General features: G+C 39.8%; 1 protein-coding gene across 2 annotated transcripts in view; it reads right to left on the reverse strand.

Annotated features, from left to right (window-relative positions):
- pcca (propionyl-CoA carboxylase subunit alpha) overlaps window positions 1–17,441 on the reverse strand; it is a 386,004-nt gene that overhangs the window by 191,973 nt on the left and 176,590 nt on the right. For both annotated transcript variants that reach the window (XM_060825847.1, XM_060825848.1), the window contains exons 13-14: window positions 10,281–10,424; window positions 9,695–9,769 (exon numbers count right to left, since the gene is read on the reverse strand). In XM_060825847.1, coding sequence (XP_060681830.1) covers window positions 9,695–9,769; window positions 10,281–10,424 — 219 coding nt within the window. The remainder of the gene's footprint in view (window positions 1–9,694; window positions 9,770–10,280; window positions 10,425–17,441) is intronic.

Raw genomic sequence — 17,441 nt, forward strand, 5'->3', positions numbered from 1 at the left:
TCTTCACCTGGGAAAGAAACCTCCATAATAAACAGCAGCAGCACATCTGTCTGCAATGAGGCAGACACAAGATGGTCACTGCAATGCCTGCTCACATTTTTAATATTTTAATTTAGGGGATTGTCCAGGGGGATTTAAATGTAGATTTTTCTGGTCTGCTGCAGTCAGAGCCTGCTACAAAGATGTCTTTATTTTCAACGCAGCAAGCTGTACAAGTGACTCGTGTTAGTTTAGAATATACATGCATCAGTTTCAGGTCATTTTAACTTACTTATCCAGTATTGTGGCCCCTCAGTCTCAGATGTTCAGTTTGTTGGTTAGGGATACACAAAGCATGGTGAACATGAAAAGCCCTTTAGTCCATTCAGTTTTTCCCCACTTGATTAAGTTATCAAAGTTTTTCAATCAGAGTAAAGCTTTCTCTATCCTGTCCCAACAAACACTTTCAGTGCAAGTACTGGATGGGTGTAATACAGAATAAGTATCCCTCTATACTGTCCCATATTATTCCTACGGTAAATATCACAAAGGTTAGACACAAAGTAAAACTCCAACTATATTCTCCCATCAAGGATTCCCAAGGTGGTATGGCATGGGATTTGATACAGAGTTAAAATTCTTCTTCAATGTCCCATCAAAGCTCCCAGGGCAGGTACAATCTAGAATATAGCTATTTCTGCACTGTTCTTGTAATAAAACATCACTGGAGAGAGCAATTTCCATTAAAATAATTTGCTGAGAGTTTGACTGTGGTAACACCTAACAAAAATGTTTCATTTTCCAAATTTCTGTGGGTGTGAGCAAACAGCAGGCTCCCCTGTAATTATGTTTGACTCATGAAATGAGGAAAATGATATATGTAATGAGAATTCAGTTTCTATCAAAGGCAAAGAGCAAGTTTTCCACAATTCTTCTGAATCTAAATACTAATTAAGTAAAATTCAGTGAGGTGATCGAGCCACATTCAAAATAACAGCATCACTGCTACATCAGTTCCAAAAGATTCATGGTGGTGGTGGTGGTGGGTGGTGGGGTAGGGAATGGTTGGGTCCAAACAGAGAAGTTTCAGATGCCAATTAGAATACACACTAGTCCCTCATCAGTCCTATTTGCAAAGTGTGAGATGGAGTTTTTTTTTAAGAATCCCTAGTGCGAAAACAGATCCTTCAGCCCAACAAGTCCACACTAACCCTCCAAACAGTAACCCACCCAGACTCATTCCCACAGCCTACTGCTCTGAATGTTACCCCTGACTAATGCACCTAACCTACACATCCCTGAACACCAAGGGCAATTTAGCACAGCCAATTTACCTAACCTGCACATCTTTAGATTGTGGGAGAAAACCGAAGCACCTGGAGGAAACCCACGCAGACACGGGGAGAATGTGCAAACTCCACATAGACAGTTGCCCTAGGCTGGAATCAAACCTGAGTCCCTTGTGCTGTGAGGCAGCAGTGCTAACCACTGAGTTAATGTCCTGATGTGGATGCTGCCCATCTGTGACAACACTTGCCCTGGCCCTGTACAATGCTGCAAATTCACTCTTGGTGAGACTTATTAAGCCAGGTAACTACAATGCTTAATCACCTCTTTGAACATGTTCTTCCCAGATGTTATTCATAGTTTATTTAAAAGATGTGATATAAAGTTAAGCACTTTAATTACAACTTGATTAATAAGTTGTTGGATTCGCGCTGGGACATTTTTAAACCCAAAGAGTTCTGATATTAATCAACATTGATGTGACTCGTGGTTTGACAAAGGATTCTTAGCTTTAATAGTATTTACCAATACTCCTTCAATTGCTCACAAAGATGAACAGCATAGACCCTCTAAAGAGCATTCCACCCAGAACCCCATTCCCAGACTATCCTCTTAACCCCACCTTTACCATAGCTAATCCACCTGACCTGCATATGTTTGGACTGTGGGATGAAACCAGAACACTGGTGAAAACCGACAAAGACATGAGAAAATGTGAAAATTCCACCGATAAGTCGCCTGAGGTTAGAATGAAACCCGCACCCCGAGCACTGTGATGCAACAGTGATAATCATATCTGCAGCGAAAAAAATTGAAACTCCGGAAGTGCTTCGCATTAAGGCTTGACGCTAAATGGAATGTAATTCAAATGCAGTTTACCAATTTCCTGGGCAGTGTTTAAACGTAAGCAGAGTTTGAACCAATATTTGCTTGGATTGTCAGTTTGAATAAATTTTCCGAATATGATCGCAGCTCTCTCTGGCCCAGAATTTTAACTTCCACATCAATTCAAATTTGCAAAAAGCAAAAACTGAAATTGTTGGAAATGTTTAACAGATTAAATATAAGAGAATCTATCAATTAATATTGATGGATTCTCTTCTATTTAATCTGTTAAACATTTCTGCAAAGTCAATTAACATGATCTATTTAACCAATATTCATGTCTGGTTTGCTGACTCCTTCCTGCATATTTACTTAAGCATTCAGACCAACCAACTGATAATTATTGCTCCACTCAAGCCTCCTAATCTAACTAATAGAATAATAGCATATTCATTTTATCCTTAAAAAAAAACCAAAATACTAGAAATAAAACAAATCTGAAGGGGAGTTATACTGGTACAAAATACTCACTCTTGTTTCTGCACAGATGCTGCCAAACCTGCTAAATTCCTTCAACATTTTCTGTGTTTGATTCTTATCTCCCTTATACTTAAATGTTTTTATGCTAAGCATCTCAACCATTCTCTGGGAGGAAAAAAAACAAATTTCACCTAAATTCTCAGTTTGAACTGTTATACTATACATTAGAATTTATACAGTCACATTTTGGGCAAGTTTATTTACTTTGTATGGGCTGTTCTTAAATTCAAACTTAGAAAGAAACAAAGCACTGTCAACCCTATCAATATCATTTTCTTAAACAAGGAATTGGATACAAATTTGTTTATGTTACTGTAATTAATTTCTGTAATGTACAGAAAATCTAGTCAACCCATCCAGTTTAGGGACCAGTACCACTGGTGAACTCCAACTGCTTTCACTAGATTAAATGAAATGTACTGAATCTTGATTACCACTTAGAGTCATAGAGATGTACAGCACGGAAACAGACCCTTCGGTCCAACTTGTACATGCCAACCAGATATCCCAACCCAATCAAGTCCCACCTGTCAGCACCCGGCCCGTATTCCTCCAGACGTTTCCTATTCATATACCCATCCAGATGCATTTTAAATGTTGCAATTGTACCAGCCTCCACTACTTCCTCTAGCAGCTCATTCCATACACGTACCACCCTCTGCTTGAAAAGGTTGCCCCTTAAGTCTCTTTTATATCTTTTCCCTCTCACCCTAAATCTATGCCCTCTAGTTCTGGACTCCCCCACCACAGGGAAAAGACCTTGTCTTATTATCCTGTCCATGCCCCTCATGATTTTATAAGCTTCTATGAGGTCCCTCCTCAGCCTCAGAAGCTGCAGGGAAAACAACCCCAGCCTATTTAAGCTCTCCCTATAGCTCATATCCTCCAACCTTAGCAACATCCTTGTAAATCTTGAACTTGTATTTTTTTTCTGGGTTCAACCAATGTTTTATCAGCATTGATTTTCCCACATTCATAACATTTCTGGCTAACATGGTAAATCCTGGTATATCTGTGCATTGAATTTCCTAAGTAATCTGAAAAGATCTTCCCATTGTCATTTCTCCAAATACAAAAATATAGTGTTTAACTATCACAGTATTTCAGTATTGGCTAGTCAAATTGTAGGAGGTTTGCTTTGTGAACTGTCTACCTCTCTTTCCAGTTAGTTCATTCCTAGTCTGTCATCCTCAATATGCTTACGATGTGCTATATTTGCTCCTTCTTATCTCCATCCTCACCTCTAATTTTGCTTCAACACATGACAAAATAATTTTTCTGTCTGCATCCAGAAGTACCTAGTGGATAAGTGAGTTTACTAACCTTTTTATCTACATAGTATGGAACACTGAATCTCACTTCCGAAGGTCCAACATGCCGGATTGACCACAAACAGTTTGTCTTCTGTTTGAAGCATTCTTGTTGCAGCATGTCAGTCTGCCCATTATTTAATCTATTAGGAGAAAGTGAGGACTGCAGATGCTGGAGATCAGAGCTTAAAAATGTGTTGCTGGAAAAGCGCAGCAGGTCAGGCAGCATCAAAGGAACAGGTGAATCGACGTTTCGGGCATCAGCCCATCTTCAGGAAGCCCTGAAGAAGGGCTTATGCCCGAAGCGTCGACTCTCCTGCTCCTCTGACGCTGCCTGACCTGCTGCGCTTTTCCAGCAACACATTTTTAAGCATTATTTAACCTATGCCTGTGAGGGTTTTTAAACTCTGCTGTGTCTCTGTCTCTCTCGCTTGCTGGAAAAAGGACTCATATCCAACACTGAAGGTTCATCTGTCTGCCTTCAAAACATCATCTTTCTCAATTTTAATGAATCACTTATCTTGAGAATGTAGCTCAATTCAAATAGACTAAACACAGTAGATTTATTTGGAAAAATCTCTGGTAGCAAACAAGAACAAATCTAATCCTTTGTCCCAAGCCTCATTAAGATACCCCTTAATCATTGTTTTGAGAGTCTGTTAGTATCTTCCTAAAGCTCCCTGCATTGGTGGATGAAAAGTAGTCAACGTAAAATGTTTTATATCCAAATTGCTCGTGCCCTGACAAAATGTTGACATTAAATTAAACCTTAGCTGTAACCGTTATTCAAGGAAAAGCTTCAAAAAATCAAATTGTCATATCCCCAACTGAAAGAAAGAAAGAACATAAGAACTAGGAACAGGGGTAGGCCCTCTGGCCCTTCAAGCCTGCTCCGCCACTCAATAAGATCATTAAAGGTCAACAGAAAGCCACAAAAAGAGTTATAAAGAAAAGTAAGATAAAACATGAGGAAAAAAAAACTATGACAGAATATAAAGACAGATAGCAAAAGTTTCTATAAATATATAAAACAAAAGAGTGGCTAAAGTAAACGTTGGCTCTTTAGAAGATAAGAAGAGGAATTTTGCTACGGGATATGATGAAATCGCCGAGACATTGAACAGGTATTTTGTGTTAGTCTTCACAGTGGAGGACACCAATAACACGCCAGTAATTGACAAAGAGACAAAGGTAGGTGTGGACCTGGAAACAATCATTATTACGGAAGGTTTAGTGTTGGGCAAGCTAATGGAGCTAATTATTCATAAGTCTCCTGGCCCTGATGGAATGCATCCCAGGGTACTAAAAGTGATAGCGAGAGAAATAGCAAGTGCACTGGCTCAGCAAAGTCATGCCAGAGAATTCCTAGAGGCCTGGCACTCCAACCACAATGCCATAAACAAACACACAGATCTAGATGCCATCTATCAACCCCTCAAAAAACGAACAGGAAAATACATCACCACAAACCCCAGGAACCCCATCCAGGAGAAACATATAAATAGAAAGCAGGAGACAACAGCTTCGCTTCACTTGGAGGTCGCCACTGATGATGTTACCTAGCCAGGTAATGAAACGTCTGGATATCAAACCTACAGTTCAGTGAGCAAACCTACACCCTAAACCTCAACCTAAGCTACAAACCTTCACAAACCTTGCAAAAAACTGTGTTGTTTGCTGAGTGGCTTTTGATGAAAGCCCAAATTATCAACGTTTATTCAAATACAATCAGTTCTGACTTAACAGGGCAATGTGAAAGCATTACAAAACCCTTGGTTTATTTCTATGAAATGAAAACCACAGGGGCTGAAAATAATCAACAAGTCTGGCAGCATCTGTGGAGACAAAGTTATCTTTTTGTACTGAATATGACTCCTCTTTATCAACTGAATACATTCATATATTTGAATATTGTCATATATTTAATTGAATATATAGAGAATATAGAACATTACAGCACAATACAGGCCCTTCGGCCCTCGAAGTTGCGTTGACCTGTGAAACTATTCTGAAGTCCAGCTCACATACAGTATTCCATTTTCATCCATATGTCTATCCAATGACTATTTGAATGCCTTTAAAGTTGGTGAATCTACTACTGTTGCAGACAGTGCATTCCATGCTCTTACTACTCCCTGAGTAAAGAAACTACCTCTGACCTCTGTCCTATATCTATCACTCCTCAATCTAAAGCTATTTCTCCTCATGCTAGCCATCACCATCTGAGGAAAAAGACTCTGACTGTCCACCCTATCTAACCCTCTGATTATCTTATATATCTCAATTAAGTCACTTCTCAACCTTCTCTGTAACAAAAACAGCCTCAAGTCCCTCAGCCTTTCCTCAAAAGATCTTCCCTCCATACCAGACAACATGCTAGTAAATCTCCTCTGAGTTCTTTCCAAAGCTTCTACATCCTGAGGTTGCTGAGGGAGGTGAGAGAGGAAATGGAACTAAAGGGAATTTATCACATATATAAACAGAATTTGGAATTCCAAAATGGTCATCCTACTTTATGATTCCCGTTGTGGTCACTGTAACATTGGCATTAGAACTTAACGATTCTGATCGATTACAACACTGATCTTAATAAATTTCTCCTAATTAGTACAGTATGTTGGTGGAAGCTTGGTTGCAATTTCACATCTGCCAAGTGGACACAGTCTAGCCTCAGTTTTATAATTGCACCCCAAGTGGAAACTGCAGACAGTCACCTTCAAACTTTACAGAGTACCTTTCTGATTAAAAAAAAATGCTTCAATGAAAAATGTACAGCAACTGCTTTTCTCAGAGGGATGGCAATGCAGGAAAACTTGCTGTTTGCCATGAGATAAAATCATGTCAAACCTTTTGCCCTTGCAATTTTTACAATTTGCAGTTTTTTAAAGCATGCAACCTGTTGAAAGTACAAGTGATAATGGACATATTCCACCCCCTACTGTTCTTGTCCCACCAAAGCCTCCTTCATTTAATGTTGCAGCAGGAGCTTTATGTAATAACACTTATGCTTGTAAGACATCAGCATAAAGGAAAAAAAAACAATTAAAATGCCTTGAATGTTATGCTCACTGCTGTTATTTGCTTGTGTGAATGTTGCATGTCAGCTAAATGGAGCAAGGAACAGATAACGTGATTGGGTGCAGGGAAGTGCACACTAAGCTTTGTCTATCATTATTACAGAGAGCAATCAGATTGATGCCAGCGGGATCATACATGCTGTTGACAGCTGTAATTATGCATCGCCATGGTGATCACTTTTGGCCTGTCATGGAGGCCTATAAGCCCCCTCCCCCTGCAAAGATTTAATCAGATTGTTCTGTCACTTGTCAGGTAGACAAGGCAGACTGGGAGTAGTGCTTAGGGGAGAGGTGAATAGAAAATGAAGGGTGGGGAGATGCCTGAAAGCTTCACGTTGCTTGTCAAGGTACCAAAAAGCAGAATTTTTAATTACACTGGAGGCTCTGGAACATTGCTGAACAGATTATGTTGAGTGGAATTTGACATTTGTTCTGCTCATGTGTTATCTTCATTCTGTTCTATATCAATAACGTGACAGTTATTTTTCACGTGAGGTAATTTTGACAAGTAGCTGAATGTACAATACGTTTAAGTTTTTCATAACGTGTCGATCATGTTCAGTTTTTTTCACATGTTAAACTGTAGAATTATGGTGACCTGTTGGACTAGATGCAGATTTTTACTTGTGACGAATGTTGAAGCAATTGTTCCAACAAACAAGCCAATGAAAGTTATTAGTCCTTTCAAATCTTTCATTTATGATGAATGAAAAAAATGTTCTTATCCCTTTGATAGTTGTGGGATTCATTGCAAAATTCTCCAGCATCCCTTTCTATTTTTGATTTGTGCCTTACCACTCGTTCTGAGAAGGAAAGAACGGGAAAGTTAGAAGTGTTGGCTTGGCTGTAACAATTGGCCTTGTTTGTTTTGCGCCAAAGTCTGTCATTTGGGATCTCTGCTTGATTTTTCTTAAACTTGTAGTTATTCCCAGAGCGACTATCTCTTGCAAGTTCCAATACTATATGGTTATTACGGCAGTCAGGCCAAAACTGTCAGTGAAAGTAGCTTGGCAAGGCACTCAATTTAAACGTTGAAAAAAAACAAAGAACTGTGGATGCTGGCAGTGTGAAACAAAAACAGAAATTGCTGGTGAACCTGAAAGTTCTGATGAAGGGTCACTGGGCTTGAATTGTTAATTCTGCTTTCACTTCACAGATGCTGCTGGACCTCCTGAGTTTCTCCAGCAATTCTGTTTCTGCCACAAAATTTAAATATTAGTAAGGGTATTTTTTAAATTTTAGAATTTAGCAGGAGCTATTAACGTAAGCCAAGGTGTCACTTGTAACATTTTCATTTTTAAATCAGGTTTTTCATATCTGCTGCATGACAGCAACTATTGCAGAACACAGTGACAAATAAAATTAAAAAGATCAGTAAGTGAGGTGTAAGAAAGGAGCCACTAATACACGTTGTTTATCCACAATGCAAAGGCTTTACAATAAAGTTTCAATCATGGAGTCTGGGAAAACTATATTGAATATCAACGTGTAAAGCACAGTGATTTCAACAGGTGGAAACGTGTGAGGTTGAATCCATTTGGGTGGAAATTAGAAATTCGAAGAGGGAAAAGGAACTGATAGGCATAGTCTAAAGGCCACCAAATAATAACATTATATTGGGACGGGCAATAAACAAAGAAATAACTAATGCCTATAAAAATGGTACGGCAATTATCATGGAGGATATTAATCTACATGTATATTGGTCTAACCAGCTTGGTCAGGGTAGCCTTGAGGAGGATTTTGTTGTGTATATCCATGATAGTTTTCTTGGACAGTGTGTAATGGAAGTGACGAGGGATCAAGCTATCCTAGACGTGGTCCTGTGTAATGAGACAGGAATAATTAATGACCTCATAGTTAGGGACCCTTTTGGAAAGTGTGATTACAGTATGGTTGAATTTAGAATACAGCTGGAGACTGTGAAGATAAAACTCAATACCCAGTGTCTTGTGTTTGAACAAGGGGGACCACAATAGAATGATGGAGGGCTTGGCGAAAGTAAACTGGAAACAAATATTTTATGGTGGGACAGTTGACGAGCTGTGGAGGACTTTCAAAGCAACTTTTCAAAGTGCTAAGCAAAAGTATATTCCAGTGAAAAGAAAGGATTACCCCATATCTACCATGGGTGTCGAAGGAAATAAGGGAGGCTATCAAATTGAAAAAGAAGCCATACAAAGTGGCCAAATAGAGCATTAAGGAAGAAAGTTAGCCACCAGGATACACGAACACCAGCTAGCCACAAAAAGACATGACCCTCTCTCCCTCGTAGCCCTACATACAGATGAAAAAAGCCACCATTTTGACTGAGACAACACATCTATCCTGGGGCATGCTAAGCAAAGGCATGCCAGAGAATTCCTAGAGGCCTGGCACTCCAACCACAACTCCATAAACAAACACATAGATCTAGATGCCATCTATCAACCCCTCAGAAAATGAACAGGAAATGAGGTCTTAGTAGTCTGGCTATCATTTCTGAAACTTCTTCACCACAAACCCCAGGAACCCCATCCAGGAGAAACATATAAATAGAAAGCAGGAGACAATAGCTTCACTTGGAGGTTGCCACTGATGATGTTACGTAACCAGGTAATGAAATGTCTGGATATCAAACCTGCAGCTCAGCGAGCAAACCTACACCCTAAACAATACAGTACTCAGCAAACTTACATTGGGCATGTGTAGAGGCTCTTTATACTGAGAGAGACGGCCAATCGAAGGCAACCCAAAAGATCTGTAAGGATCCTAGAGAAAGAGGTTCAAACAAGAGGAAGCATTAACTGTAGGATAAAACACAGGAAATAGTGTTAACTGTTCATACAATCAATCCCATTGACCAGGCTATTTTGGATTACTAAGACATGAAATTACACTTGGAGTCTTTTCTCTCCACTTTTTTTTAACTCCAGAGCAAATGACCAATAAACACCTCTCCCATTCAGAAAGGTTTCTTGATTTGCATAACAAATTACAAAATTGTTAGTGTGCTTTAAAGACGACAGAGAAAGTAACAGAACAAAGCCTTCAGGATGTTATAGGTAATTAAAAGAGAATCATTTTATGGAAGGAAAAGAACTAAAGTTTGGGGAAACTGGGGGAAGGGGAGTTATTGTGAAATATACATTGTCCTATACATTAGTCCTATCAAAAGTATGTTTACTAATTATGAATTTCAATTTAATTGTCAATCAAAGCTATCTATCTCTAAATCCATCAGATGTATTTCTTATGAACTGTAACGCCAACTAAACTTTACCTCTGCATAAACCCTGCATTCAATGGCCCAGCCATTGATGGGAATATCAGCTTGCTTGTGACAAAGTTGGTAACCCTTGGCAACGCGAATCATTTCTTGGACTAGGTCCAGGCCAGTAATACATTCGGTGACAGGATGCTCAACCTGCAAGGTCACAAAGAAATAGTCGTCAAGGAAAAACAATGAAAGATAAACAACGACACAAAGTGGGAACATGCACGAGCTCACTAGCCAAGGGCAAGACTATCGCTTCAACCGGTGCTTTTCAGTTCACTAACAACAAAGAGAGGCTTTTACCCAAAAACAGAAAATTAAAAATATGGACAAACACCCACACCTGCTCAAAAACAGACATCATTCTCACCATGTCTCTCTCACTCTCCATTAATGCACAATCCAGATAAAGGCAAACACCCATGTAATACGGAAACCTCAAAGACACAAGAGCACAGACACACGCAAACACAATCCAGAGACACTATCACAAACTGACACAATCTGGACTCAGAAGCATATACACAAACAACATTAGCACACCCATGCAAGACACATGAAAACAAAAAAAGTCCAGACACAAAAATACACTTACACATACAATCTGGGCACACAAGTAAAAACCAAGAAGCACATACTTGCACATAAAGCACAAATATACACAAGTAAACACAGACACTCAAACAGACATATGCAGACACATGTACATATTTCAGACACAAAAGCATTATATACACAATCCCAGACACAAACATGCATGCACTCTCACACACACAATCCGAGACACACAAGTGTTTGCGCACACACAATTCCAGACACACAGGCGTGCACATGCAATCACAGAAACACAAGCACCCACACACAAACACACAATACCAGACACACAAGTGTAAAAAGTGAGGTCTGCAGATGCTGGAGATCAGAGCTGAAAATGTGTTGCTGGTTAAAGCGCAGCAGGTCAGGCAGCATCCAAGGAACAGGAAATTCGACGTTTCGGGCAAAAGCCCTTCATTCCTGATGAAGGGCTTTTGCCCGAAACGTCGAATTTCCTGTTCCTTGGATGCTGCCTGACCTGCTGCGCTTTAACCAGCAACACATTTTCAGCTCAGACACACAAGTGCACAAGTGCAAACATATAATCCCAGACACACATGTGCATATACGCATAGACTATCACAGATTTACACACTTGCAGGAACACACACAAATTGCAGACATACCAGCACATACAAACATAATGCACACTCACAAGTGCACATAACACACAAACAAAAATGCATATTTACATATAAGAATTCATTCACACAACTATATTCCACACTTGCAATCCAGGCTGCAAAGAAAGTATCTTGTTATTTTTCAGTATTTTTGCTTGTCGACTGAATAGGGGAGAAAAGTTATAAAAGCCAAGGATTACTGCAGTTTTTGAAAGCAAGTAACCTGACATTCATTGTAACTACTACTGATAATTTGCTATTGAAGCAGAAATAATAGTAGCAACAGACAGGCTGGACCCAAGGTTTGTGTCCAAATGGAGATTCAGCTGGCAATGAGTACCGATTGGTCTGTGGATGAGTGACCAGTCATTGATGACAACTTCCTTCTGCCTATCAGCAACTATGCAATTGGTTCCCAAGTGGGTGAACAGCTTAGGCCAGAAACAAAAAGAAGCACAGATTTCAACAGCTCAGAAACTCGCTAGGCTTTCTGCAGAGAGAAAAAAATATAAGTCTAAAGAAACTAATAGTTTATTTTTCCTTCAGCAGTTGTTGCAAGCTGTGACTTTTAATTAATAAATCAGAGACTTTTAGTTAGGGTGAACCAGTCACCTTGTGCCTTCTGCAAACATGTGAAAGAATCCTGAGAAGGAAGATCAAAGAAGCAGCATTCTGATCAGTGGAAGAATTATCTCAGCAAATCCCACTGCCTCTAATGCCAACAATTTGTTTCCTGTCTGTATGTGCAGATGACAAGTTTATAACGGGCTTAAAATTTTAACTAGTAGAGTTATATGCCAACAATTCATACGTATTTACTTGTAGCTGAAGTCTAATTACTTGTAACTGAAGTCTAATTACTTGTAATAAATAATAATTCTTGTCAACTACAGAAACCTGGTCCATTCTTTCTATCAACCTGGGTCTGAAAATGAGGCAAATTGTGCAAGTCTAGGATCTTGTTAAAATGACTCCAGGATTAGCAGGGTTCAATTTTTAATGCTCTATCACAGTGCAGCATGACAAGCCAAACATGTGCGTGCACACATCATCCATCCATAGAGAGGCACTCCAGACACACAAGTACACGCAAAATCTCAACACACATAAGAACACAGATAATCCCAGGCACACAATCACACACACACACAATCCAGGCACGTGCACAGACAATCCAGACACACAAGCACATGCGTCAGGTACACACAAAGTCCAAACACACAAACTCACAGAGATGGTATCCAAACACACAGGTTTGCACCTAGAGTCACAGAGATGTACAACACGGAAACAGACCCTTCGATCCAACTTGTCCATGCTGACCAGATATCCCAACCTAATCTAGTCCCACCTGCCAGCACTGAGCCCATATCCCTCTCAACCTTCCTATTTATATACCTATCCAGATACCTTTTAAATGTTGCAATTGTACCAGCCTCCACCACTTCCTCTGGCAACTCATTCCATACACGTACCACCCTCTGTGCGAAAAAGTTGCCCCTTAGGTCTCTTTTATATCTTTCTCCTCTCACCCTCAACCTACGCCCTCTAGTTCTGGACTCCCCCGCATATTTATCGTATCCATGCCCCTTGTAATTTTATAAACCTCTATAAAGTCACCCCTCAGCCTCTGCGCTCCAGGGAAAACAGCCCCAGTCTATTCAGCCTCTCCCTTTGGCTCAAATCCTTCATCCCTGGCAACATCCTTGTAAATCTTTTAACCATCAAGTTTCACAACATCCTCCCAATAGGAAGGAGACCAGAATTGCTCGCAATATTCCAAAAGTGGCCTAACCAATGTCCTGTACAGCCGCAACATGACCTCCCAACTCCTCTACTCAATGCTCTGACCAATAAAAGAAAGCATACCAAACATCTTCTTCACTATCCTATCTACCTGCAATTCTACTTTCAAGGAACTATGAACCTTCACTCCAAGGTATCTTTGTTCAGCAACACTCCCTAGGAAATTACCATTAAGTGTATAAATCCTGCTAAGATTTGCTTTCCCAAAATGCAGACCTCGCATTTATCTAAATTAAACTCCATCTGCCACTCGTCAGCCCATTGGCCATTCTGATCAAGATCCTGTTGTAATGAAAGATAACCTTCTTCACTGTCCACTACACCACCAATTTTGGTGTCATCTGCAAACTTATTAAATATACCTCCTATGTTCCCATCCAAATCATTTATATAAATGACAAAAAGTAGTGGACTCAGCACTGATCCTTGTGGCACTCCACTGGTCACAGGCCTCCAGTCTGAAAATCAACCCTCCACCACCACCCTCTGTCTTCTACCTTTTTGCTAGTTCTGCATCCAAATGGCTAGTTCTCCCTGTATTCCATGAGATCTAACCTTGCTAATCAGTCTCCCATGGGGAACCGTGTCGAACGCCTTACTGAAGTCCATATAGATCACGTCCACCACTCTGCCCTCATCAATCCTCTTTGTTACTTCTTTAAAAAATTCAATCAAGTTTGAGAGACATGATTTCCCTCACACAAAGCCATGTTGACTATCCCTAATTAGCCCTTGCCTTTCCAAATACATGTAAATCCTATCTCTCAGGATTCCCTCCACCACCAACATCAGGCTCACTGGTCTATAGTTCCCTGGCTTGTCCTTACCACCTTTCCTAAATAGTGGCACCACGTTAGCCAACCTCCAGTCACCTCTCCTGTGACCATCAGTGATACAAATATCTCAGCAAGGGGGCCAGCTATCACTTCCCTAGCTTCCTACAGAGTTCTAGGGTACACCTGATCAGGTCCTGGGGTTTTAAACACTTTTATGCATTTCAAGACATCCAGAACCACCTCCTCTGTTTCCCCAGCTGATGAATGGTTTCTCTGTTCTTTTCAGTCAAATCTTATTGTTAGTATGAATAAAATCATTTGTTTTCCTTGTTGTTGTAATAGTTGTCGTAACCTGTGACTTTTAGCTGAAAGTCAGACACTTGTTTTAATCATCTTGGAACTGGATGAAGCAAAGTACTGCAGAAGAGTCATAAAGGCCACGTCAATGACAACAACAACAACAGAACCTGGCAGCAAAGACTACTGAACTGTCTTCCAATCTTTTCCCTTTGTCCATAGCCTATTCTGTCTGCCAATATGAGTGTAAGGGAGAATTTATAAGGGGATTAGAGTTTGAATTAGTAATATTATATGTTGATGGTTTATAATTGATTACCTGTGGCTAGAGTCTCATTATTTATAATAAATAGCAGAGATTGTTCAGTACAAAAAAAGTAGTCCATGTTTTCTAACAACCTGTATCTAAAAGCCAGGTAAATTGAGGAACTTTGCATGCTTTATAAATTCTTTAGCTTTTGTGATGACGCCAGGAATAGTGAGGGTCAATTTCTAATGCATTATCCCAGTGAGTCATAACATTGGCTCCGAGGTCACTGAACATCTTGTGGGTGTGGAAGAGATAGCAAACAGCCATTGCTCCTCTGCAAAGGAAGGAATTATCCTTTTCTCTAAAGTAAAAAACACAAAGTCTGTAGAAAGTCAGTTCATTATTCCTTAGCAGTTACTGTAATATGCAGCTATAGTCCCATAAATACCCACATGCTGAATCCCAGACACACAAGCACAGATACACATACAACCCAGACACAAAAACCACACAAGCATGATTTAGATAATCAAACACACAAGCAATCCAGGTATATGAATGATCTAGACATACAAACACAATCCAGACATATAAGCACACAAACATGCAATCCAGACACACAAACAAATGCACACACAGAATCACACACATGCAATGCAGACACAGAAGCTAACACAAATACATACAGACATACACCGTACCCACACACAGATCCCACACCAACATACAGCACATAGACGTACACATCTTCACACATCTTCATGACCAGACACATGCTGTCAAACATATGTATCAAACATGGACAATATGCACAGATATATGCCCATACAGAACCTGCCATGAACACCCCAACACAGATAGGCATTTTCACAGTCACATTCTGACAGATATACACACACAGTTATACAGACATACAGAAACATACACATTACCAAGAGACAAACGTTGTCACTCCACAAAAATCCTAAAATTTAGACACACACATACAAAAGCATAGTATGTTATCACAACTAGCATCAAGAAGCTGTTCTCATCTAATTAGAAGTCTGATCTTTAACACCATATTTTCTGAAGTGATTTGTGGTTTCCTAACAGTTTATACCAAGTATCATCCCTTTGCCTACTTTCCCTAACCTGTTCCAAACAGCAACCAGATTAATATAATCTTACATCAACCCTGTGCAATAGAAATGAGCAGATGGATCCTTCAGGCTTTCTCCCTCCAGATGATGCGGTGTAGTGCTTAGCATGCACAATAGCTGGGCTCAACAAATGGAGTCACTGTGTTATCAGCAAATTGCTGCTAACAGCTTTGCATGATGCTGTTAAGGGAATACCCAGTCTGAATGCATCCACTGGCTAGTCTAAGTTTCTGACCTCAGTCAGGATTGGAAGATGAGGATAGGTGAGAAGGGAGGACAACAAATATTTTGTCTTATCATTTGAAATTATGTACGTTGGATGGCTGCATTTCAAAAACACTTTACAAATAAAATTAGTTGAAGGTTTTCTGGATATAAATAAATGTGTTGACATCCAGATTAAACCCCAATGTCTTGCAAAATATTACCAGACACTTGTTTACTGGGTAATTTCAGCAGAGACCAGTTCACTATCTACAGAGCAGATGGTGCAATTAACTCAGTGAAGCTTCTAATCCAAGGAAATTTTCTTCATAATTAACTGACACTTTGACATTTTTCTAATAAAAGTCATTACTTAAAAGAGCAAACAGTTTATATAGTGCAAATCTGGCCAATGGGACTGCAGAAGAAGGATGTTATTCTTTAAACTGGAGTTTAGTTATTAGTCAATGGTACTCACTTTAGCCCAAACTTGAACTATGATAAAACTGTCTTCTGAATTTTGTATACATTAATTGCAGAAAACCATTTTTCTATCCTTTAGCAATGAGCAGCTGAACTGTCCCAATGTATATTTTCACTCTGTTGCAAAAACACTGCACAGCACTCTCACTAGTCTCTCTATTTACTGTAGGTGATGACAAGTTGAACTGACCACCTTTCCCCAGTTGGTCTGAACTGGTCAAATAAAGAATGTTTTCGAAGAAAAAGCAATCAGGACCAAGAATGGGACTATAAGAGGAATCTTTCCAAAAAAAAACTCACTGGTTATGAGATTGCTGCACAAAGCCTTCAGAATAATTCACAGTGACTCAGCTCACTGGTACAGTTGCCTGCTGTGATTATGGAGCCATGCATATCAAAGGACAGAAACTGGCCCAGGTTTCAGCTCTTGATCGTGATCGAGTGCCCCTGCTGAAAGTGTGTGTATTTAACATTTGAAGGAGAAGAATATCAAGCTCATCTGCAGTGCCCAGCATGGTAGGTTTACCCGCAGTAGCTCACTGACCAGAAGGTAACTAAAAAAAGAGGAAAGGTCACCTGAGATGTTCACAAAGGGATTCTCCAAGTAATTCAGAAAATTAGCAGTTCGTATTTCCCCATAAATGTAGCTTCTTGAAATTCATGGGGTGGAGGAGTGGTTCAGTAAAGAACCACCTCCTCTGTCATTGGTTGGCTTTGGATCTCCTACAGCTTTAAAACAGAGTCACAGAGATGTACAGCACAGAAACAGGCCCTTCAGTCTACCCCTCCATGCTGACCAGATATCCTAAACTAATGTAGTCCCATTTGCCAGCCTATGGTCCATATTCCTCTAAAGTGTTCTTATCCATATACCCACCCAGATGTCTTTTATAAATCTTTAAGCAAGACATTTACAGAATGATGTTTTGCAACTCAAGCTTTCCAGATACTTGACAAGGTGAGAGATGGTGAAACAATTCACAACATGTTTG

Source organism: Hemiscyllium ocellatum, chromosome 6 (genome assembly GCF_020745735.1).
Source record: "Hemiscyllium ocellatum isolate sHemOce1 chromosome 6, sHemOce1.pat.X.cur, whole genome shotgun sequence".
Taxonomy (NCBI): domain Eukaryota; kingdom Metazoa; phylum Chordata; class Chondrichthyes; order Orectolobiformes; family Hemiscylliidae; genus Hemiscyllium; species Hemiscyllium ocellatum.